General features: G+C 35.5%; 5 protein-coding genes across 9 annotated transcripts; 2 read left to right on the forward strand and 3 right to left on the reverse strand.

Moving 5' to 3' along the window:
- Nucleotides 1–311: 311 nt before the first annotated feature.
- On the forward strand, nt 312–1,580 carry sro (shroud). The gene is made up of 3 exons (XM_968025.4): nt 312–765; nt 813–965; nt 1,022–1,580. Exons 1-3 carry the CDS (start codon nt 312–314, stop codon nt 1,528–1,530), a joined length of 1,116 nt encoding a protein of 371 aa, XP_973118.1. The 3' UTR covers nt 1,531–1,580.
- A 230-nt stretch (nt 1,581–1,810) lies between these two features.
- On the reverse strand, nt 1,811–3,076 carry ATPsynB (ATP synthase, subunit B). Its single transcript, XM_967983.5, has 4 exons — nt 2,917–3,076; nt 2,718–2,815; nt 2,423–2,671; nt 1,811–2,262 (listed from the first exon to the last, which is right to left on the reverse strand). The coding sequence occupies exons 1-4, from the start codon at nt 2,942–2,944 to the stop codon at nt 1,897–1,899; spliced, it is 741 nt and encodes a 246-aa protein (XP_973076.1). The 5' UTR covers nt 2,945–3,076; the 3' UTR covers nt 1,811–1,896.
- Nucleotides 3,077–3,327: 251 nt separating this feature from the next.
- Nucleotides 3,328–7,551, forward strand: LOC661805 (uncharacterized protein). Of its 5 annotated transcripts, XR_010333579.1 has the most exons (7): nt 3,328–3,602; nt 5,132–5,330; nt 5,489–5,882; nt 5,928–6,157; nt 7,026–7,054; nt 7,105–7,242; nt 7,293–7,551. XR_010333579.1 is itself a non-coding variant. In XM_008197104.3 (6 exons), the coding sequence occupies exons 1-6, from the start codon at nt 3,493–3,495 to the stop codon at nt 7,401–7,403; spliced, it is 1,182 nt and encodes a 393-aa protein (XP_008195326.1). In that variant the 5' UTR covers nt 3,337–3,492; the 3' UTR covers nt 7,404–7,551. The 5 variants fall into 5 exon arrangements, 4 of the variants coding, with proteins under 4 accessions (XP_008195326.1, XP_008195327.1, XP_064211878.1 ...); XM_008197104.3 differs by lacking the exon at nt 7,026–7,054 and having other exon boundaries at nt 3,337–3,602; XM_008197105.3 differs by lacking the exon at nt 7,026–7,054 and having other exon boundaries at nt 3,338–3,602; nt 5,141–5,330.
- Nucleotides 7,552–8,070: 519 nt separating this feature from the next.
- Nucleotides 8,071–9,563, reverse strand: mRpL11 (mitochondrial ribosomal protein L11). The gene is made up of 4 exons (XM_967878.4): nt 9,341–9,563; nt 9,099–9,288; nt 8,266–9,048; nt 8,071–8,214 (listed from the first exon to the last, which is right to left on the reverse strand). The coding sequence occupies exons 1-3, from the start codon at nt 9,470–9,472 to the stop codon at nt 8,783–8,785; spliced, it is 588 nt and encodes a 195-aa protein (XP_972971.1). The 5' UTR covers nt 9,473–9,563; the 3' UTR covers nt 8,071–8,214; nt 8,266–8,782.
- A 58-nt stretch (nt 9,564–9,621) lies between these two features.
- On the reverse strand, nt 9,622–10,365 carry LOC103313561 (hypothetical protein). Its single transcript, XM_008197103.3, has 2 exons — nt 10,031–10,365; nt 9,622–9,982 (listed from the first exon to the last, which is right to left on the reverse strand). The coding sequence occupies exons 1-2, from the start codon at nt 10,287–10,289 to the stop codon at nt 9,750–9,752; spliced, it is 492 nt and encodes a 163-aa protein (XP_008195325.1). The 5' UTR covers nt 10,290–10,365; the 3' UTR covers nt 9,622–9,749.
- Between the last annotated feature and the right edge of the window lie 12,648 nt (nt 10,366–23,013).

The raw sequence follows: 23,013 nt of genomic DNA on the forward strand, positions 1-23,013 counted from the left end.
TGACAACTGACAGGGATCAGCTGTGGCTGGGGTTGCGTAACGGGTGACGTAACCGTGGCCACAACCTGTCCCATTTAAAATTGAAACAATAATAATGAATTAAATCGTCTTATCACCATTGTTGCTTAAGCCTTGTTGTAATTGCCTAATTGGTAGGAAATACATTGTTTGGCTTGTGTAGATTAGTCGGTTACGAACAACCTAACCTTGAAAAAATGACAGTTGTGTGAAAGCCGGTTTTATTCAATTTTATCGCTTTATTGTCCCCTAAATCGTGTTTATCGCAATGTGAGGCGGCCCAAATCATTAAAATGAGTATTTTGTCAAAATTGTGCTTGACGGTGTTCGAAATTGTGAACGAGCTCTACATCGGTGTGGGGGCCGGTGTTGTGGGGCTAGCGGTGTTAATAAACCACGGCTACAGGACAAACCAGCTCCTGAGGACTCTAACCGTGTCTGCAATATCCCTAGCAAGTCTCATTTACGTGTTCCAAAGCTCGGCCGAGTTAAGACAACCGAGTTTGAAGCAAATCGTTCTCATTTCGGGCTGCGACTCTGGGCTCGGATTTTCACTGGCGATTCACGCCGCCAGGCTTGGGTTCACCGTCGTTGCCGGGTTCTTGGACCTGGAGTCGCCAGGAGCCAGGGAAATTAAACAGTTTCATCGGAAAATCACCCAAATTCAATTGGATGTGACGAGTAAAGAGAGCGTTTTTGTGGCCGTTGAGACGATAAACCAGTACCTGAATAGCAACCCGAGCTACGGTATGCCAGTAAATTGTGACGGTTTTGGTTTAGTTCCATTTTTGTAGAGTTTTACGCCCTTGTGAACAATGCGGGGGTTATGGTTTTTGGCGAATTTGAGTGGCAAACTGAAAGACTGATCCACCAACAAGTCCACGTCAATCTAATGGGGACTATGAACGTCTCGCGTGCGTTTATCCCGCTCCTGAGGAAGTATCACGGTACCCACACATACAATTTTTTTCTACAACCGCTCGCTTATACCGATTGTATTTAGGTCGCCTGATTAATATCACAAGCCATTGTTCGTTCACTTGTTTGCCGGGACTGTCGGTTTACGGCGCTACGAAAGCCGGAATTAAGGCGTTTAGTGACGGGCTGAGGATAGAGCTGGGTAAATATGGGGTCAAAGTGGTGATGCTCACGCCTGGGTCTTTTGTAACCCAGTCAAATATCATGGCAAAGCACCCGGAACACGTGCATGAGATGCACCGCAATTTTAGTAAGGAACAGAGGGGTTTCTATGAAGAGTACTTCCAGAGGTACCATGCGTATCTGTTAGGGATTACGGCTCCAAAAATCCCAAAGCCGATTCAAGACTCGGGATTGTATAGGAAATTTGAGGAAGCCTTATGTCTTGAGACGCCAAAGCCGGCGTACAAAGTTGAGCCGTTTAGATACGCTTTCTACCACTTTTTGTTCAAAATAAGTCCGACGCCTTTACGAGACTATTTCGTTGTGAGATTTATGAATATGCCTGAATATCATATGACGCAGATCTGGTAGTCTAATGCCATATTTTATTTTTTTATTAAATAAAACATTGTGATTCCGAATACTTCGCATTTTAATATGTGATATGCGTAAACAACCAAAGTTGTGCAGCTGGTAAAACTTCTGCTGACTGCACTGACAAGAGAATTAACAACCAGAAAGCGAAGTTTTTAATCACCAGTAAAAATAAAAAAAAACAATCTGTATTTGGATAACAATTATATTTTAAAACTTGACACGGGCTGAACGTTGTTTTGGTACCTAATTTCCAGTATGATTAACATTTCACGAAATGAGTAAAGAAAATTTATTAAATAAAAGGAAATAAAAGACAAAATGTAATGCTCTAATCTGTTGACTGTACAAACAACATTACAATTAAACTTTCGGGATCAAATTCCCCAAAGTGGCGATGCAATTATCAATATTTTGCTTCTCTTGATCTGGCGTGATGGAAGCCTTGACTTTCCTCACAACCCAATCGACAAGATTTTTCTGCGCAATCCTCCGCTCGATATTTTGCTTCTCGACTTGGTAATCCAATCGCTTCTTAACCTGGGTGTAAGCCTCCAAAAGGCGCTCACGATAGGCGGCCTCCAACTGAAGGGCCACATTCTCGCGTTTCGCTTGAACCAGCATCGTCTGGCCCTCCATTCTCCACTGGTTCTTCTTCTCGTCTTCAATGGCATTCTGGAGCGTTTCCTTGTCCTGGACCCGGCTCTCATTCCACTCCGCTTCATAATTCTTTAATAAAGTAACGGACAAATAATTTACATTGCAGCCAATCCATCACCCAACGTGACACCGAAGTTTTCAAAATAATTTTAGTAATGTTAAGTTTTTATTTATTAAAGATATGACCACTTTTTATGATTCGGTAATGAAAAAATGTTGGACCACTTACGTCAATTTCCTTGTCCAAGGCCTTGGCCAGTTTGGGCCCCAACAGCTTGATCCCCGCGATCCACATAATGGCCAGAGACAAGCCGTTGTAAAATTCGTGCTCCATCACGTAAATCTCCTTACTGATGAGATAGGTGGACAGAGTGAAGCCGAAAGTGTAGGGCCCCGTGACCCCTGTCTTCTTGTAGAAAAACGTGAACCACTCGTCCGGAATGAACCCCATTCGCACTTTGCCTGGCTCTTGACGGACCTAAACCAAAAATTGGGGCGCAAGTCACTTTCGCATTGCTACTCACAGGTCGCTGCCAAAGGGGGCCTTTGCTCGAGTCCTGACCCGAAGCGGTCGCGCTGCTGGCTCGGGAGGCGTAGGCCACCAAAGCACGGGAGTTTTGCCCTGTTACATAAGGTTAGGTTAGGTCTCACGAACCCGAAATTTGTGACTCAAGGGCAAAATTTCTGGGTCAAGGGCAAAAAGGGGGCCCTGAGAAGACTTACCGGAGAGAATTGCGGCTCGAGACAACATTTTCAGCGATTTATTTTCGATGTTAAAGTCCACAAAATGTCCGGCCAAGGGCCCAAATCCACCAAATTCACCTGTCCTAGGTAGAAGGAGATAAATAGATACGGGTGTAAGGCCACAGACAAGGATAGATTTGATAGTTATGTAACTACCACCAACGAAATAGAACTGAAGTCACTATGATTTTTAAATAATTGATTATGAACAAAAAAATTGGGGAAAATAGGAATTTTAATCACATTCCGAGTATGGAATACAATTGGGACAAGAGATTTTTTGACCATCGAACGCAAGGTCCGATAATTATGAATTTAATATTCCGGGCTTGTTTATGGGTGAATAATTGAGGCCCATCGATTATCAGGAATCGATTCATCCAATAAGTGGCGTTTTCCGTGTCGGAACAATTCGCCACCAAATTGTAGATTTCATGGTGATAGGGTCAAAATTATTGTGTCAATATCATGCAATTGTAAAGAGTTTGAAAAAAGTTAAATGTGATTAGTTTTCCAATATGATGGTAAGATCGTCATGGCAACTAAATATCAACAATGGTAGGCACCCAGTTCTTGCCGAGGCGAGGAACGTGTCGGATGGAGAAATGGTTTAATGGTAGTAAATTTTGGTTATTCGGAAACCAACTGCAGCTACTCCCCAAAAGGTAAGACATAAGTCGCATCACAGGCACAATTTTTGAAAAAAAAAGGCTCAAACCCCAAAAAAATTCAATGACCACAAATATCCCTGACCTTCGATTGTAATAAATAATGTTTCTTCATTGATTCACATTGTTTGATGATTAGGTCGTAAATAATAAATCTTATTTCGCTGAAAATTGCTTTAATCGAACCCATTGTTTCCCGATTAATTATTTCGAAATAAATTGGAATAAACACGTTGCTTCATTCATTATTAAAAGCACGGAACTTTACTTATTTATACTCAAAAACTTATTGTAGATGTCGTGTTCTTGTACAGTTATTTGTATTTATTTCTTCGTTTTTGAGGTAAAAAATATCAAACAAAGGTAAGTACCATCATACAATTAATATCTTTGATAACAATAAAAACTGTAATTTGATATCAAAAAGCTAATACATAGCACAAATCAGACTTAATTTTCTACCAGGCAACTTATTTCCACATTAACTTACTCCTTGCAGAAAAAATCAATAACAGCTGATTTCAGCAACTAAACGTTTAAAGCTAAATTTTTTTTATCTTGTAAAAATAATGGTTTGAAGAAGAAAAAAGTAATGATATATAAGTTTTTGTCCTGTTTTTAACAAAATTCTGCAAAATAATTGCCTTTATCTGGCTGAAAAACGTGATAAAAACACAAAAATCAAAAATATTATTCGCGTATAACTTTTATCTCACAATAGATTATCGATCTTTTGACGAATTTTTGTTCAAAACCAAACTAAAAATTGAGAAAAACAGGCTTTAATAACATCAATTTAAAAAATTACACCATTTTCACTTCATAATTGTTTTCGGATGTCTGTTTAATAAAACCTGAGGGAATTTGCTTCAAAAACGTGCTTAAAGATTCAAAAAAAGGTAAAAATAACCCATTTTAGACGAAATCTTAAGAGTTCTTGAAGAAATCTTCTTCAAAAACAAGCTAAAATAACATTAACTTCGTTCAAATTTTGTGGTTTTTTAAGACAATTTTTAGGTGTGTTTTTGACGAAATTGTGCTAATTACGCAATGTTGCCCGCCCTGAACAAATAAGAGGATTAGCTGATGTTCAAATTTGATTAACGACGACACGAAATAATAAAATGTAAGCTCAGAAACGCAGAAATTATGCAAAACGTGTAATAAACAAATAACACGCAAAACTGCTGCAGAAATATGCAAAACGGCCCGAAAAAACCCTGTACTACGCCCTTGGCAAAACGGTCGCATGCCAACCTTTGACAAATCGTCACAAATGACAACCAGTGTTAAAATTATTCTTGTATTCGTCCAGTTTCAAATTTGAAATGCCGTAAATGTATTCCGAGCGCGGGAAGCGGGTGTAAAAAATTCTCGTCAATATGCAAACGTATGATGGCTCTCACCACTCTGCCTACAAATTTAGTCGACTGCACTCATCGCGAAAAAATCGCAGGGGTTTGGATGCACACACACGCGCCTTACTGGTCCCCCATCCACTCAACTCATTTCTCTTTACCTAAAAGTTGTTGCAGGACACGCACCTCGTCCAAAGTCATGGAACGCTACGAGAAATTGGCAAAATTGGGTGAAGGGAGCTACGGCATTGTGTACAAATGTCGCAACCGCGACACGGGGGAAATAGTGGCGATCAAAAAATTCGCGGAAAGCGAGGACGACCCCCTGATCCGCAAAATTGCTCTTCGAGAAATAAGACTACTCAAAGTGGGGCCCACTGTGGCCAGTCAAATAGCCTTTCAGTCAAAATGTTGAGTCAAAAACACTTGAATAATTCATAGTATTTTATGTAAATAATCTCCAATATTTTGGCTTAAAGGTTTATTTGACTGGACCAGAAACCCATCAATAACCGCAATTTCCAGAATTTGAAGCATCCAAACCTGGTAAACCTTCTGGAAGTGTTTCGGCGGAAGCGCCGCCTGCACCTTGTGTTCGAATTTTGCGAACGCACGGTTTTAAACGAGCTGGAGCGCTACCCCAGGGGGTGCCCCCATCTGCTCACCCAGCAGATCATCTGGCAGACGCTCCAGGCGGTGGCTTACTGCCACCACCACGGGTGCATCCACCGGGACATCAAGCCGGAGAATATCCTCCTGACGGGCTCCGGAGTCGTGAAACTGTGCGATTTTGGCTTCGCCCGGATGCTGAGTCCGGGCGAGAACTACACGGACTACGTGGCGACGCGCTGGTACCGGGCCCCGGAGCTGCTGGTCGGGGACACCCAGTACGGGACTCCGGTGGACGTCTGGGCCATAGGTTTGTGATGGGTGGAGGAGTGATGGGGTTTGATTTGTGGTTTAGGTTGCGTTCTGGCCGAATTGGTGAAAGGCGAGGCGCTCTGGCCGGGGAAATCCGATGTGGATCAACTGTACCTTATCAGATCGACGGTTGGTGACCTTTTGCAGAGGCACATGCAAGCGTTCAAGAATAACGATTTTTTCCAAGGGGTTATTCTGCCGGTGCCGCAGCAAATGGTGCCGCTGGAGGTCAAGCTGCCCATGTGCAACCAGACCACGATAGATTTTTTAAAAGTAATCCATTTTTATTCATTTTTTAAAAATCGGCCGCAAAAAAGTAATCAACGCGCTACTGTACAGTGTTTGAAAAAGTCAAAAATAATATTCAGTGTCTCTCAGACGGAAAATTATCTGAGGATTCCAAATCTGTCTTTATTTTTGTTCCACAGTTCGTACTTTTGAAGATATTTGACGAAATATGGCCGATTTTAGTTTTTTCAAACACACTTTCAAAAAATCAATTAAAAAAAATTGACCTAAAACGACTCGTAAACATTATTTTTACTAGTTAATTGTCTACTTGTGAGCAAAAGTTTGTAGCAGTCGAGTCAAAAATGTTCATAGAATTCAAATAAAACAACTTGGTCAAAATTTTTACAATAAAAAAAATCATGAAGATTACAACGACTGAATTTTTATCTCAAAAGTATATCTGTCTGACGTAAAATTGTTTGAGGATTCCAAATCTGTATTCACTTTTGTTCTACAATTCGTACTTTTGGAGATATTTGGCGAAATATGGTCTTTCTTTTTTAATTTTTCTGATTCACAAAAAATTAATAAAAAATAAAAAAATTAAAATTGATTTATAACAATTTGTACTCCTTTTCACTAATGAATTATCTACTTCTGGGCAAAATTTTGTAGCAATTGAGTCAAAATTGTGCAAATTATCCGAATAAAACAACAATTAACATTTACCTACCGATCAATAAAATCCTCAAGGACACAATAAGCGAAAATGTGTATCAAATGTATGCCTATTTGACGTAAAATTGTCCGAGGATTTTAAATCTGTCTTGATTTTTGTTCTACGATTCGTACTTTTGGAGATATTAAACAAAAAATACGCTCTCAGAAATAACGTGTAATTATGTTTTAGATGATTTCGATTCGGACCGTTTTAGAAAAGTTCACCTTTATAGAGCCGTGTTGTGCAAATTTCAATAACTGTGTTTCAGAAATGTCTGGATAAAGACCCTCTGAAACGGTGGACCTGTGATATGCTTCTCACGCACGACTATTTCGAAAATTTTAATTTCAAAGTGGATGAAACCGACTCGCAAAATTTCGAGAAATTGTCGAGGGACAGGTCACGAGTAAGAAAAGGCCACCAACGCAAATTTCGGTTATTTGTGTGTTGTTTCAGAATTCACTCAATGGTACCTCCTTACCTCAACTAACGACAAATAAACCGATAAGTCCGGCGAAACAAAATAATAATCAACGATCCAAAATCGACCATTTACCGACTATATGACAAAGACTTTCGTTTTTTTCGAAGTAAATCATAGCAAATCTCTATTTTGTGTATTTGAAAATTAAAGTGTTATATTTTAGAGGTAGAATTAAGCGTAATCGTTGCATTGTACTTATGTTGAGAGGAATAAAAAATGAGTCCAAATTTATTGCTGCCGCCGAATCAAAATTAACTTAGCAACATTAATAAATAATCAATATTTACACTTTAAGGGTCGGTTTACAGAAAGCGAAATTAAGATTTAATTCGAAATTAAACTAATTCGAATTGAGTTGCCATTTAAAATGCATTGACAAATGTCAAGTTAATCGCGATTAAAATTTAATTGCAATTAAAATTTTCTGTAAACCGGCTCTTAAGCTTGTAACACCACCATCTAAATGTAGGATCTGTATATAGTGTTGCATATGTGAATTTCAGAAATGGGTATTATTTTGTGCTGTTATTAATACAACACTTGATTTAATTCGTTCTAATATTCCTTTAGTAGGACAATGAGAAGAATTAAACATTAACCGTTTGTACAACTAATGTAACATTTCGTCTAAAATATTAATTTTAGACACCGTACAAAAACATGAACTAGCTAAAAGCCTCGTTACATAATTAATGAGAACCAATAATAAAACAAAATTACAAAATCTTTAATGGGGCGGAAAGAAACGCGTTTGAAAGACTTAATTTATTTACATTTTCTATTAATATTTACACTTTTAAGCTTGAATTTGTGGCAAAATCATTGCTCTTTTGGCTCAGTCCCTGTCAATTCGTGATATTTCTCCACACTTTTCCGTTTCAAGTATCTTGCAGCCTTCAATAGATCATACAAATCACAAAAAGTGGCCCCAACTTCAATACTTACAAGAATAACGGGCATTTCCTTCTTCTCGGAGGGGTCCACCAGTGTTGGTATATTCTGTAACCTATTCCAAGTCCAGTGGATACTTATTATTATCCCAACTCCCGCAATCAGGACCACATTTTCGTTACAAAAGCGAATAAATCTCTTGCCAAAAGACATCCTAAACCCCTTTGAAAGTGTCAAAATAAATACCCAGGGCGACAACGTGACGACTCAAAATGATTTAATTTTATTTGGCAAACATCGGTCCAAATAAATTAATAACTGCGTAAGAAGTACGAGTAGTAAAAAATTCGAGTCTTCTGATCAATTTATTGAGTCAGAGGTGTCCCAACGTTGTTTTTTGTATCAAATTTTTTGTTTCTTGATTGGCCAACATGCGGCAAATGTCAAAATTGTAGGTTGTATTTTCATAACCAAACCAGAACTCGATTTTTACAACAAACACGTAGTTTTTTTAAATAATTATATTTGTAAAAGTACACAACAGTCTACGAAAAATAACAAAACGGGCCGACTAGCCGGTCCGCAACATTTTAGCCTCCTTTTTCTCTTGCAGTTCTTTCTTTTGTTGTTCCACTATTTCCTTCCTTTCGGCGAGAAATTTACCGTATTCTTCAGGGTCCAAGTCCCGCACGACTTCAATACCGCAAGACCTGGCAATCCCACAAACCATTTGGCACAAATCGTCCAGACTTCTCGTTTCTAAAGTCGGGTCTACACTTTTTAATTTTGCGATTTCGTAAACGTGCTTCAAAGTCACTTTACCCGCAATTTCTTTGCCTGTTTGTGACACAACCAAAAGTAAAAAAATCACTAAAAAATTTCAGTACCTGGCTCCATTGCCGCTCGTTGTATACCAGCGGCTTGCTTTAGGAAAAATACAACCGGGGGTTTGTTAATCACAAGCTCGTAACTCCGGTCCGGGTTCACTGTAACTCTGGTTGGGAGCGGAATTCCTTCTTTAATGTCTTTGGTTTTTTCGTTAAAATCTTTACAAAACGCGGCAATATTGATACCTCTCTAAAAAACTGAATAAGTTTAGAGTGACAATAAACTAGGGGATGAAGCTGACTTGGCCCAACATGGGCCCCAATGGGGGCCCGGCAGCGGCCATTCCCGCGGGAATATTAGTCCGCAAGTTGCCGTGTTTCACCTTTTCGACAACCTTTTTCAAGGTTTTCATTCGAGCGGCTACTTTCGACATTCTAAAAGGCTAATTTTCTTATTAATTTGGAAAAAATGTGAGGCACATAACCTCAGATGTCAGAACTGGGAAGTGTCAAAAGTCACGTCCCACAACTGTAAAATTAATCAATAATCACGTTTAATTAAATAAATGTAATGTTTTAAACATTTGTCTATAAATAAAAAACTACAATACTATGCGGTGTTTTATTTCCCCCATTTTTATTTCACCGAAACGTGTTGCAAAATTCCGGCGACCACCGTTCCTTCACGCGGGAAATTTGGTTTAGCTCGTTTTAAATCAAACAAAAACTAATTAAAAACGAAATAACTGTACTTAACACCGCATAACCCCCACACCCCACCGCTCTGTTGCAGAACTTCTTGTCGCACAAGCAAAGGACTTCTTTTTTCGTGGTCATACAGCCGGTCTTCAAATCGTTGCCTTTTATGTCTTTGGGGCCACTGCAGCCTCTGAACGTTTCAACATGTCGGTTTAACTTTAAAATTTTCGTGAAACAATACGTTCCTAAAAAGCCATCTCACTTCGGGTCACTTTACGGGAGTAGACACAAACCTTGGTAACTGGGGCACTGTAAAGACATGTTGTACTTCTCCTGTGGAGTTGCGTGTCGAAAATATGATTTCTCGCACAAGGGTTGCAAATCTTTCGAGACGGAATGGCACTGGTAGCAAATCAAGCCTTTAACAGCGTCGTAGTTGGGGTTCACTTGCTGGATAAGGCCAGGGTCGGAGGGGCCCTTCGCCGGGGCGTCTTCGGCCAGTATTTTGGTAATTAGACTTAATACGAAGAGCAGCGACAAAGTGCGTGTCATGTTTGACAAATGAGACAAGTTTGGGAAATTGGTTGGGCTGTCTTTCAATTTTAATTTGAAAATGGAGGAGAAAATGCCGTGTTATTGTTGCTTTTTGAGTGAATTGAATAGATATTACATTGTTATACTTTTAAACTTGTCTCTTTAATATGAAAAAATGTTCGTTTAATTTTGTAATTATTATGATAAACACCAAAAAAACAAAAAATAAAAATATAAGGTAAACTATTATAAGTTTATTAGCTGTTTCAAATTTTACCGAAAAAAATTGAAAATCGGTTTATTTTCCAAAAATTTGATGTTTTTAGAAAAATCTGACAAAAAAAGGGTTAAGAATTAGGATAAACAGTTTTTGTTAAAAGTACTGCATAGAAAATAGGAAAATGACTAAAAAAACTATAGACGAAAAAATTGAGGTAAAATATTTACGAATATACGAGATTCGTCAAGTTTTACACTCAGGCACATTTCACCACTTTGTAATTTATCTAAAATTCTAAAAAAAATCGTATGTGATTTTATTGTATAGAAGAACGATTTGACCAATTTTTAAAATGATTACTTGTATGGTGTGTTTTTTCACTTTCGCTTAGTTAATTATAGTCTAATGTCAACGATCTTTGGTCCATAGGTGTATTTTGAGGTAGTGCATCGAAGTGCCTAATTAAATTTATGAGAAAATGTGTCGTTGATTTTTAATTTCTGTTTTGGTATTGGGGCAGCTTTTTTCCCATGAATTTTGGTAAAATTGTAAATCACTTCCACAAAAGGTCTCCACCAGGATGGTGGTTTTCAAAAATTTATTACATTTGTTGTAAAATTGGCACGCGATCATTGTTGGGTCTGAAAGTTGAGGCAGCTGGTAAGAATTTTTCAGGCCCGAATTACCATTTATTTTATCCGTTTACTCTAAATGGAATGTTAATCTTTAAATCTTACGGCAAGGGTTCATGCGAATTGTAAACGAAAAATTTGTTTGTGCTTAGACCAAAACAGTCATCAATTTGAACATCTGATGTAATTTTTTAATAAAAACATTTTTAACACGTTAGTGTGCTTATTCCGGTCCTGGCTTTAAAACCGCCCGATGGGACCGTCATTATTGTTATTGGGGTAGGTAGTGGATCCTTTTGTAGCGAAGATTTATTACTACTCAATCTTGTCCTTCATAAATTATACTGAAATTTCCGATAAATAATATCAAAATGGCTTTTAATCCAATTCTAACGATTTTTTTCAAGTCAAATTTTTGCAGAATAATTTTATTTCGTATTTCCGATCCATTGATGTAAAAAACAGCTAATGTGATTTTTTGGTCAAATGTTTTTTTTTTTAATGGACAAATAAATCAATAGAAAAAAATATTTTTTTTCCTAGCGAGATTGGATATCAGTGCAGTGGAATATGCTTATTTCATATTTTTTTCCTCTCTTCTAAGAGGTGTAAAGTGCCTGAGTGTAAAACTTGACGAACCCGGTATACCTTAGCTTAGTAATTCAAAAAATGCTAATAAAACTTTAGATTAGTATAAATTTGATTTGAAAAACCATTTTTTAGAAGTTGTAAATTATATTTCGGAAAAAGTAACTTGCAATTCAACCGTGTTTCTGAGGAGTCAGTTTTGCTTCATTGTAGGAAATATTTAAACTGTTAAACAAACGTAATAACAATAAAGAACATCGTATTGATTTTCTTTAATATTTTGATAACTGCATTAGAATTACCGTTTTCTAAAGTACAGTGGAAGCAGCTGTGTAATTGTTTAAATAAAAGTCTAGAAGGATTAAAATCGCATTAGAAATGCAGACGGAATGCCTTCTTTATCGCTGAAATAGGCATCTTCGGAATGCATATTGATTGGGGGAGTAATTGGCGCTAGCAAACTTTATGGCATTATCAGCAAGAGTCTTCGTTTCCTCGAACTTTTAACAAGCTTAGCTTTTCGGCCCTAACCGAATGAGATACGTGACGGTAGATGAAAGACGAAACGTGCACACACGCACAAGGCGACAAAAGTACAATGTACCAAAAAGTGTTTCCCAATCCAATTTTTAAACTGCTAACATGGATTAGCAGTTACAATTTTCTAATTACTCGAGAGAGTTAGTTTAATGCACATAACTCCCGAAGTGAATTAATTCGTATTCTTGCGAAGCGTCTCCGGAAACCGAATCGATGAACTAAATTTGAATTTTATCGCGAAATAAGGCAGCATTTAGACGCGTCCTCGCCTGATCGCTTCACGTTTATTGAAAAAAAAAAATGATTAGTTGCTGAATTGCATTCACAAAAACGTCGAGATGTTGGGAACAAAGCTGGTTACAGGTGGTTTGTGCCCTGTTTGCCAAAGATAAACAAAATTTAATTCGAACCCTCTTACAACAATAAAGGGTGCGATCGGAGCGTTCTGGTACTTTTTCTACATGTTTGTGAATATTTTATCCAATTTTGAAAACTGTGAGGTGAATTATTAAGCGGCTGCAGTTTATTTCGACGAAAAGCTGCAGCCTTGGCAACTACTAAACGGAGCTGAAACGGGCTTTGCAAAATTGAGGTAGTTCCAGGTAAAACGCTTGTATACAAGACTAAGTTCGGCGAGATTCAGAAAATTTCCATCTAGAAAAGCCATTTCGGCGGAAATATTCATGAGAATGGGGTGCGAGTTGAGATAATAGAGAAGTAGTAATCGAAATCATAAAATAGAAAGCGTGCGTTCACCCGAAATCGCCACTCTTGTGCCTATTAATTCGAAAACTGGCGATAAATAATTAAAGAGCGGTGCGGTGGGAACACGACAGTTAAAGCTGTTTCTGACACGAGAAAACTTCGCAGACTAGGTGAATTTACACTCGGATGAATTATTTTGCGCAAAACCTACGACAATGTCACGATCATTAATTTACTAGATGAAATTTTTATTAGACAAGTTTGAAGCTCTACAAGCTTATTAAGCTAACGAAAGTTTGGCGCTGCAAAGTTTCGCATTTTGTCTCAATATAAACACCCCAAGGCGCAGAGACTCACGCACTTGTAGCAGAATTTCCATTCTTTTCGATAAAACCCACAAATTAATTACAGTAGTGCTGGTTGTAAAAATTAGTTTTTGTGGCTTGGGTCGGTTAATCAGCGGTTAAGTTAAACTCGGTCGGGTCCAATTAGCGCGTTCGAATAAATACGGTTTTGAATAAGTTTAATTAATGCGAGAAAAGCGTTGGTCTTTTTGTGGCGGCAATTTGCGCAGCGTTGAAACTCCATTCATTACGATAATGTGCGCATCAAGCGTGCGTTATTTTAAATTTTCGCTGCTTTATTATTACTAAATTACCAGCGAAATAAAAAACTTGTAATGGAGGCGCTTGCGGTAATTACGCTTTATCAATTAGTATATTGCTTCACGAACGTTTTAACATTAGCCACATGGGAAATACTCGTATATGAGCGGTGTTCGCCTCTTACTCCCGAATAACTTACTCGATAAATTACTTCAACTAAACATTAAAGCGTAAAATTTTATTGCCAGAATTAACACTTTTCGCGTTTAACATAAAAGAGCAGAAAATCCCTGAAGAAAAGTCGGCGGGTTATCGTCTAATCTACCGGCACGACAAGAGCTCATTTCCACTATCCCTGGCAATAAATGATGCAATTAATTCCAGGTGCCGTTTTTAGTTTATTAAAAAATATTTGAATATGGCGTGTTGGGGTGAATGGAATGAGATAAACAGGCACGCAAGGCTATTATTCTGCCTTTAGTAATTACAGAAATTTATCTTTCTCAGAGAGTTTTGTTAGGTCTTTAGGTACTTAATGGAAGGGTACAACGCGCTAGCAATTATGCGTGCTCGTAAGTGTGGCTAGAAATGCACAAGCTCAAAAATGGTGGAGGCGCCGGTTTACCGCACTTACATTTGTGCTTTTGAAATAAATTATTTATTAATTTATTATTACCGTAGTTATTTATAAACTTAGTTTTAAATAGTGTCTATAAGAAAAACTATAGTCGTAAGTGTTGGAACTAGTAGTTGTAACTCTGACAGTAAGAAAACAATTCGGAAGTAAAATTACCGTTGGGGGCGCCACTGAGCTAGGTCGAAAACAGTAACCATAAATGGCGGGAAAATGTTTATTCGGATATTTTAAGCGTTGTACGAATTTTGGGGCTTCACAATTATTGCATTAAATATGCGGAATGATTATTGTATCTATGATGCAAGAAACTTATGTTGACAAATGAGAGATGACGAGGAAAACACGAATAACGAATGACTGTTTGGTTCACTTTCTTTATAGGAAAATTATTACAAAGACATTGAAAAGCCTACCTTTTGGCATAATTTACGTTTAAATGTATCAGCAGTTGTTAATCTTTATTGTAGTTTTGTAGATTTACCGCAGCATTTCATGATTTTTTCTGTGGAAAATTCTAACCTAAAATTCACACACTTCACTAATTTATTGGTTTCTTGAGCCAAACTTTGTGTTCGCTGTGATCCATTCCTTATAATCTTTAATTAGACAACTGTTTGATAACACTTTGTAATCAAAATTTAAATATTTTTCACTTTTTATCCACTTTCAAGTTCCAACAATAAACACTTTATACCACGAAAAACTACAAAACCAAAGTCAACGTACTTTTAAAGTAATTTTTTCTATTGTAAGTAATTAACACTATACACGCAAAATTGTTGAACAATTCATTAGATGTCAATTAAATATGGAATTACGAAAATTTCGTTACTGTTTTCGACATAGTTCAAAAGTCGTCACCAGAGGGCGTTTAGTTAATTTTATTTTTGAATACCAGATTTGATTCTTTGTAGAAACGTGTTTTCAAAACGTCAAAGTTTAAAACGTCAAGCTCTGTTGGTTTTTAACCAAAATTAGAAATAATCTTTGTGTTTATTTTTTAAATAATTCAAAAACTGAAAATGCCACATCAAAAGTTCTTTCACCATAAAAATGCGCAACTTTGCCTTAACTTAACTGACTTTGTATCTGTTATAATTAATGAGATTCTCATGGTAGAACTTGAAATACCTGTATAGTGATATCACTTACCTTCAAAAAACATATTTTTAGCAATACCTGTTCTGTAAGTTGTTATTTACTGACAAATATCTTTTATTGCAAGTAGCACTTCTTAGTCAGGTGCAAGTTTCCACAGTTACTTTGCAATATTTTACTTACAGTCTATGGGCTGTAACGTATGTCACTTGAAATACCTCCAGAACAGTATTGAAGCGTTGATTTTGCAATAAATGTTGATTTAAAATTTTGTAGTAATTAAAAAGAAATGCTTAACAAAAAACTTTTATTTTTTTCCTTATTTATTTACTTCAACTTGTTCTGCTAAAAGTTGGTTTTCTTACAAAAATCGCTTGAAAATAATTGTATAGTAAAGGTTTTTTCAGTTAAAAATTTTTAAAGATTTTTTATAAACAAACAGAACTGTTTAAGATAGCAAAAATAATTACCGCTTTGGCCAAAAACGACAACTCCCAGCTTTTTTTACATACTTAATTTTACTTTCTTAATTTAAATTTTTGACTATTTCATTCTCAAAAAACTGTTTGGTCGAAAACGACAGTTTTTGTAATTGTTTCGCCTAAATGCATTAATTTTTAACAATTGCTTTTTTTTCAAAAAAGATCGCATGATTTTCGCTGAAATAAATTAGTATTTTCTTGTTTCTCGCTTTTATTTAAATAGTTTTAAGTTGTTTTAGAATGTTTGAAGCGTACAAAATTAAAAAAAAATCTCAACGTTTTTATGTTTTAAATGTCGACTCGCTGAAATACGAACTTTTTGACACGAATCAGAAGGCGCCGTTTTAAGTCATTTCATTTCCGCTTTCGTCCTCGGTTCAAGTCCATTTATTCGCGTCTTTCTTAGCTGATTCTACACAGGTTTTCCACACAATAAAATTTAATTCTCTTTTGTTGTGCAGGTCACGAATTGCTTAATTCTGTCCAGTTTTTGTTTTTCTTTGCCCTGTCTCAGTATCGACAATTCCGTCGTTGTTTACTCAAAGAACTACCGCTCTCGAGATGTTCAATTAAGATATAAATTTGTTTGTTTTAAAGAAGCATTCAAACAGAGGCTGATAACGCAGTAGTTACGATTTTATTATTTTAATTGCTCTCGCTGCCAAGTTGAAACAAAAGGGTTTCTTTTGTCCTCATCATTGCAGAGGGGATTATAAATTGTAATATTTTTTGCCGGTGTGTTGGCTTAATTGAATTATTGAGGGTAGAGTAAGTTGTTTGAATGCGTAGTATAAAAGAAGCATTTTTTGCGGCACGGGAGGGAAGAATTCACTTCATCAAGCGCGCGGTTAAGCAGGAAGCTTTACATTCGGTAAACACGAATCAATAGCCCCTTCAGACAGCCCGTCGATACTCCCGTCCATAAAACAAAGACTTTTAACTAGTGCCTAGTCAAAATTTCCAAGTTGTTGTTATTCTCCCCAGTGCCTATGAAAATCGAACAAAACTCCGGGAAATGGAGAAAGTCAGCGCGAAACGAGCGAAATTCTATTTCTCCGTAATGACGTAAACTAAAATTGTTTTACTTTGAACGTCGGTACTTCCGTGACTTGCACGACAGAATTTTTCAATATTGTTCAAGTGTTTGTGTTTAATTTTATTTTTGCTCCAGTTAGAGAGGATTTCGCAATATTGCCGACTCCTTTGAGAAATAATACACGAAAATTCGTCTCGCTACAATCCGATTTGAGTTTCTTTGAGGAGATTTGATTGATTGATCTAAATAGCTCGCAGGTGCACTCTAACTGCACCGAACTCGAGCACTGTATAAACATCAAATGCGGTGCAGTGTGTGGTCGTGACACCGCCTTGACAAAATCCACTTTGTGTGCAAACAAGAAGCAAATCGACGAAACACTGGCCGCAAAAAACGTTTTATTAAAATTTTACGTGCAAAACCGTGTGCACCCAAGTTTGAATCAGATGCTGGCAGACGTTACAATTAACACAGCGCATTGTCAAAGTTCCCTCTTACCTGTAGATTTGCTGATTGGTAACCACGCTCCCAAGCTCCTCTCATAGAAATGCAGCACGGAAGGAGCTTTCAGAGTGTTTGCAAGATGAATATAATCTTTGATGCAATACAAACTAATGGAACAGACTCAAGAACCAATTTGGCCGGATTTCAATCGAGTTGCCCATTACTCGCCAAAGTAGTTTAAAATTTTGGAGGGATTAGGCAAACCGACAAGTTTCAAATTAGTTTTGCGCTAGAAATAACTTTTTGCCTATTTTCACGATTTAATGTTGTCTAATATGTGTAACGCTTTTGCCTAGTTTGCAGAATAATAAACGACAGTTTGTGGTTAAATTAAAAATTTGGGTGGCGTTTGTTTCGTGTTAGAGATACAATAGTTATTTACCTAACAAGTTAGGAAAGTGCAATTTCCCACATGAGCACTTTGTTTGCTGCACGAGCGCAGCGAGTGCTGCATGAAGTGCGAACGTAGAAAGTTGCTTTCAAAACGAGTTAGGTACAATATTTTTTGTAACGAATCTTAAAAAAATAAAAATTATTATTTTTTATAATTTTGTGTTTTTTGCTAATGGGTTGGTAACAGGACAAGCAATCAAAAATTTGACAAGAACTGTCACTTATCGTAAAAAATAGCCACTTCCATCTCAGCAATATCAACCAATTAAATGTTCCTTGCCATTGAGGCAAAGTAAAAAACACTGCATTTAACAAAAAATTGCAAACATTATTGTCGTTTTAGATCAAAATTTTCAAGAAAGTTTTGGAAAAAAAGAGTCAAAAATTAACATATGAAATAATATGAAGCAAAAAAGTCGTTTTTGACCAAAGTCAAACGATTATTTTGGACCATTGACGATTATTACACCAATTTTCAAGCCATTTTGTTGTTTTTAAGAAAAAAATTTAATAAAAAAATTAACTTATTTTGAGCGAAACAAGTTAGAGAAAATCATTGTTTTTAGTCAAAAAATGCATTTCAATATGTTCTTAAACAATCTTGTTTCCTTGTCTTTTTACAATTTTTTAATACAAATAACAGCACTGCAATTTGCATGCCGTTTGTATCACACCTAAAAGCCTCTACAGGCTAAGTCAATGACATGTTCTAAGATGCAACCAAAAATACTAATTGCACTTTCCACTTGGATAATTTGTTAGATTTTTAAAAACATTAATTGAAACAACATTGGTTTTTTCTTTTAAAAATAAAATTTTAATTTTATAATCGTGGATTAATTTTGAATTTTTTAAATATACTCGATCTGGTCAGCTGGAATCAGTATTATTGGTTGCATATCTAAAAATATTCGGAAATAACCCATTATTGACTAACCCTGTATAATATCTAAATTGGCAATACTTTGTGTTAATTTAATTATAATATAATTTTTATAAAATATTTTTAACAGAAAAATTAATATTTTTTTTTCTTTTTTGTGTTTCTTTTAATGGTTTTTAATTAAAACGGAAAGCACAGTGTCTATTTATTTTTGTTTGCACTTGTGCTTTTTGCCACGCTACTCGCAGTCAAATTAGTGCATTTTATTCGCACCTAAAAATACACTGCACCGAAAAATAGAAGAAGTCGGGCCAGTTTATTGTTTCATTCTGAAATTACTCTGAACTAAATATTGAGACAGCGAATAATATTTTTGTGTTGGTCGATCCATAACAAGTCAATTTCCCAAAAATCCGGCTGTAATGAAATCGATTATACCGATTTAGCGAGGGTGAGTTTGAAAAGGGCCTCGAAATGCCTGTTATCGACACAATAACTCGGTTGAAAGCTTTGCTGTTGTAATATTATATAATTATCCGCGGTAACACTAGGACATGTAAAGCGTAGAGCACGTCATGTATGTCCTTTCGGCAGTAATTCAGGATAAAGGGCGAAGTACGGCAGATTACGCGGCGGCTTATAATTGATATATCGTTAATTAAATTAATTACACTGGCGATTATATTCATTAGAAAACTGTCAGCGTATATCACAATTATAAATTGACAAAGAGAGCTCACTGCTCTAAGTGTAGTATTGATTTCAATTTTACTAATGCTACAGTCTCTTCAATATTTATGAGGAAAATGGCAGAGCGGGCTAAAAGGCCGGAAAGTCGTCTTTCATTTCCTACATTTAAAACGGCTTGTTTAGTATGTTCAGTTTATTCAAAGAATCTTAGTTGAAGAGCGAATCAAAATACCCCGAAGCCCAAATCTTGACGCAAAAAAATATTTCAACTTTGATAATTTATTACAACACCTGTTTATCAGTTTCGTGAGCAACTACTAAGTTTGGAGCCTCTCTTTGCCCTGTTAGTCACGTATGCGATTTCCCAGCCTGGAAAAATCCGCTCCTGGTGATGAGAATGAAATAAAATCAGTCCGATGAGAAATGCGGATCAATAACCTGCCTCAAGCGCGTTATTAAACCCCTATTAAAACGCGTAGATTTGAATTACACACGCAACTAGTGTCACCAGTGATTAGACGTCTAATCGTGGAAGGTGTCCGTGCCCCAAACTGGGTCAGATACATTAGCACAGAATTGATTTTCATCTATGAATAATTTGCGCTCCATCCATTTCGCGTGGACGCGATTTTAATGAAAATTTAATCTTATTTTCACGCCAGCAATTCTCATCTCTTTCACAGACGCCTTTTTTGGACAAAAAGTGGAACGAGAGGAGCTTTGTAATAGTGCACTTAATTAAGATGTAGTCTTGTTCCAAGGAACTAAGGCCTGTTCTGTTTTATTGTCGGACTTAGCAAGTCAAAATTTTAGTGCGGATTGGATAGATTATGATACTTTGATCAACTTTAGCAACCTTGTGCAAAAAAGTGATCTTCTGAAAAGATGATATAATATGTAAAATGAGTCGCAGATTTTACTGGAACAAACCGTTTTGCTCTACAACTTTTAGTTTTTAAGTTATGATTTTTTAAATAAATTATTTGGCGCATCCACCATTTTTCAAGTTAAAATAATTTTCTAAATAAGTTCTTGAGTGAGCTAGTGTTAAAAAATGTTGGTATTATACGCAAAATAAGCCGCAGAATCCAGTAGAATATACTGTTTTGCTCTACGACTTTTAGTTTTAAAGTTATGAATTTTTTCAATAAATTATTTAGCGCATCCACCATTTTTCATGTTAAAACTAGCAATTAAATACAATCTTAAGTATGCTAGTGTTAAAAAAATGTTGATATTATACGTAAAATAAGCCGCAGAATCCAGTGGAATAAACTGTTTTGCTCTACGACTTTTAGTTTTAAAGTTACGAATTTTTTTAATAAATAATTTGGCGCATCCACCATTTTTTTATGTTAAAACTAGCAATTAAATAAGATCTTGAGTAAGCTATTGTTAAAAAAATGTTGATGTCAAACGTAAAATAAGCCGCAGAATCCAGTAGAATATACTGTTTTGCTCTACGACTTTTAGTTTTAAAGTTACGAATTTTTTAAATAAATAATTTGGCGCATCCACCATTTTTTATGTTAAAACTAGCAATTAAATAAGATCTTAAGTAAGCTATTGTTAAAAAAATGTTGATATTAAACGTAAAATAAGCCGCAGAATCCAGTGGAATAAACTGTTTTCCTCTACGACTTTTAGTTTTAAAGTTACGAATTTTTTAAATAAATAATTTGGCGCATCCACCATTTTTTATGTTAAAACTAGCAATTAAATAAGATCTTGAGTAAGCTATTGTTAAAAAAATGTTAATATTATACGTAAAATAAGCCGCAGAATCCAGTGGAATAAACTGTTTTGCTCTACGATTTTTAGTTTTAAAGTTACGAATTTTTTTAATAAATAATTTAGCGCATCCACCATTTTTTATGTTAAAACTAGCAATTAAATAAGATCTTAAGTAAGCTATTGTTAAAAAAATGTTGATATTAAACGTAAAATAAGCCGCAGAATCCAGTGGAATAAACTGTTTTCCTCTACGACTTTTAGTTTTAAAGTTACGAATTTTTTAAATAAATAATTTGGCGCATCCACCATTTTTTATGTTAAAACTAGCAATTAAATAAGATCTTGAGTAAGCTATTGTTAAAAAAATGTTAATATTATACGTAAAATAAGCCGCAGAATCCAGTGGAATAAACTGTTTTGCTCGAGGACTTTTAGTTTTAAAGTTACGAATTTTTTTAATAAATAATTTGGCGCATCCACCATTTTCTATGTTAAAACTAGCAATTAAATAAGATCTTAAGTAAGCTATTGTTAAAAAAATGTTGATATTAAACGTAAAATAAGCCGCAGAATCCAGTGGAATAAACTGTTTTCCTCTACGACTTTTAGTTTTAAAGTTACGAATTTTTTAAATAAATAATTTGGCGCATCCACCATTTTTTATGTTAAAACTAGCAATTAAATAAGATCTTGAGTAAGCTAGTGTTAAAAAAATGTTGATATTATACGTAAAATAAGCCGCAGAATCCAGTGGAATAAACTGTTTTGCTCTACGACTTTTAGTTGTAAAGTTACCAATTTTTTTTAATAAATAATTTGGCGCATCCACTATTTTTCATGTTAAAACTAGCAATTAAATAAAATTTGGAGGAAGCTAGTGTTAAAAAAATGTTGATGTTATACGTAAAATAAGCCGCAGAATCCAGTGGAATAAACTGTTTTGCTCTACGACTTGTAGTTTTGAAGTTACGATTTTTTTTTAATAAATAATTTGGCGCATCCACCATTTTCTATGTTAAAACTAGCAATTAAATAAGATCTTAAGTAAGCTATTGTTAAAAAAATGTTGATATTAAACGTAAAATAAGCCGCAGAATCCAGTGGAATAAACTGTTTTCCTCTACGACTTTTAGTTTTAAAGTTACGAATTTTTTAAATAAATAATTTGGCGCATCCACCATTTTTTATGTTAAAACTAGCAATTAAATAAAATCTTGAGTAAGCTTGTGTTAAAAAAATGTTGATATTATACGTAAAATAAGCCGCAGAATCCAGTGGAATAAACTGTTTTGCTCTACGACTTGTAGTTTTAAAGTTACAATTTTTTTTTAATAAATAATTTGGCGTATCCACCATTTTTCATGTTAAAACTAGCAATTAAATAAAATTTGGAGAAAGCTAGTGTTAAAAAAATGTTGATGTTATACGTAAAATAAGCCGCAGAATCCAGTGGAATAAACTGTTTTGCTCTACGACTTGTAGTTTTGAAGTTACGATTTTTTTTTAATAAATAATTTGGCGCATCCACCATTTTTCATGTTAAAACTAGCAATTAAATAAAATTTGGGGGAAGTTAGTGTTAACAAAATGTTGATATTATACGTATAATAAGCCGCAGAATCCAGTGGAATAAACTGTTTTCCTCTACGACTTTTAGTTTTAAAGTTACGAATTTTTTTTAACAAATAATTTGGCACATCCACCATTTTTCAAATTAAAATAAGTTTTTAAATAGGTTTTTGAGTAAGCTAGTGTTGAAACAAATGTTAGTGTTATACGTGAAATAAGCCGCCGAATTCATTGGAACAAACCGTTTTGCTCAAAAACTTAAATTTAAAGTTATAAATTGTTTTGTAGAAAAATTAATTTACTATTGTTCATTACAATAGCACACTTTTGTTTTCTAACTTTTATGCTTTTTATATTTTTATGTAATTTGTATGAAATATCTTCCCGGAAACAGACTGGACTTCCAGCTCCGGTTTCGCTCAATTA

Source organism: Tribolium castaneum, chromosome 3, assembly GCF_031307605.1.
Source record: "Tribolium castaneum strain GA2 chromosome 3, icTriCast1.1, whole genome shotgun sequence".
Taxonomy (NCBI): Eukaryota; Metazoa; Arthropoda; class Insecta; order Coleoptera; family Tenebrionidae; genus Tribolium; species Tribolium castaneum.

Bases quoted from the DNA above. Each gene is read 5' to 3' on its own strand.
- sro (XM_968025.4), top strand. From the start codon at position 312: ATGAGTATTTTGTCAAAATTGTGCTTGACGGTGTTCGAAATTGTGAAC. The intron at 766-812 runs GTATGCCAGTAA...CCATTTTTGTAG, and splicing joins GAATAGCAACCCGAGCTACG to AGTTTTACGCCCTTGTGAAC. The intron at 966-1,021 runs GTACCCACACAT...GATTGTATTTAG, and splicing joins GCTCCTGAGGAAGTATCACG to GTCGCCTGATTAATATCACA.
- ATPsynB (XM_967983.5), bottom strand. From the start codon at position 2,944: ATGTTGTCTCGAGCCGCAATTCTCTCCG. The intron at 2,672-2,717 runs GTGAGTAGCAAT...TTTTTGGTTTAG, and splicing joins GCCCCCTTTGGCAGCGACCT to GTCCGTCAAGAGCCAGGCAA. The intron at 2,263-2,422 runs GTAAGTGGTCCA...ACTTTATTAAAG, and splicing joins CCTTGGACAAGGAAATTGAC to AATTATGAAGCGGAGTGGAA.
- LOC661805 (XM_008197104.3), top strand. From the start codon at position 3,493: ATGGTAGGCACCCAGTTCTTGCCGAGGCGAGGAACGTGTCGGATGGAG. The intron at 3,603-5,131 runs GTAAGACATAAG...TTTACCTAAAAG, and splicing joins CTGCAGCTACTCCCCAAAAG to TTGTTGCAGGACACGCACCT. The intron at 7,243-7,292 runs GTAAGAAAAGGC...GTGTTGTTTCAG, and splicing joins TGTCGAGGGACAGGTCACGA to AATTCACTCAATGGTACCTC.
- LOC103313561 (XM_008197103.3), bottom strand. From the start codon at position 10,289: ATGACACGCACTTTGTCGCTGCTCTTCGTATTAAGTCTAATTACCAAA. The intron at 9,983-10,030 runs GTTTGTGTCTAC...ATGGCTTTTTAG, and splicing joins ACAGTGCCCCAGTTACCAAG to GAACGTATTGTTTCACGAAA.
- mRpL11 (XM_967878.4), bottom strand. From the start codon at position 9,472: ATGTCGAAAGTAGCCGCTCGAATGAAAACCTTGAAAAAGGTTGTCGAA. The intron at 9,289-9,340 runs GTCAGCTTCATC...TCAGTTTTTTAG, and splicing joins TGGGGCCCATGTTGGGCCAA to AGAGGTATCAATATTGCCGC. The intron at 9,049-9,098 runs GTACTGAAATTT...TGTCACAAACAG, and splicing joins ACGAGCGGCAATGGAGCCAG to GCAAAGAAATTGCGGGTAAA.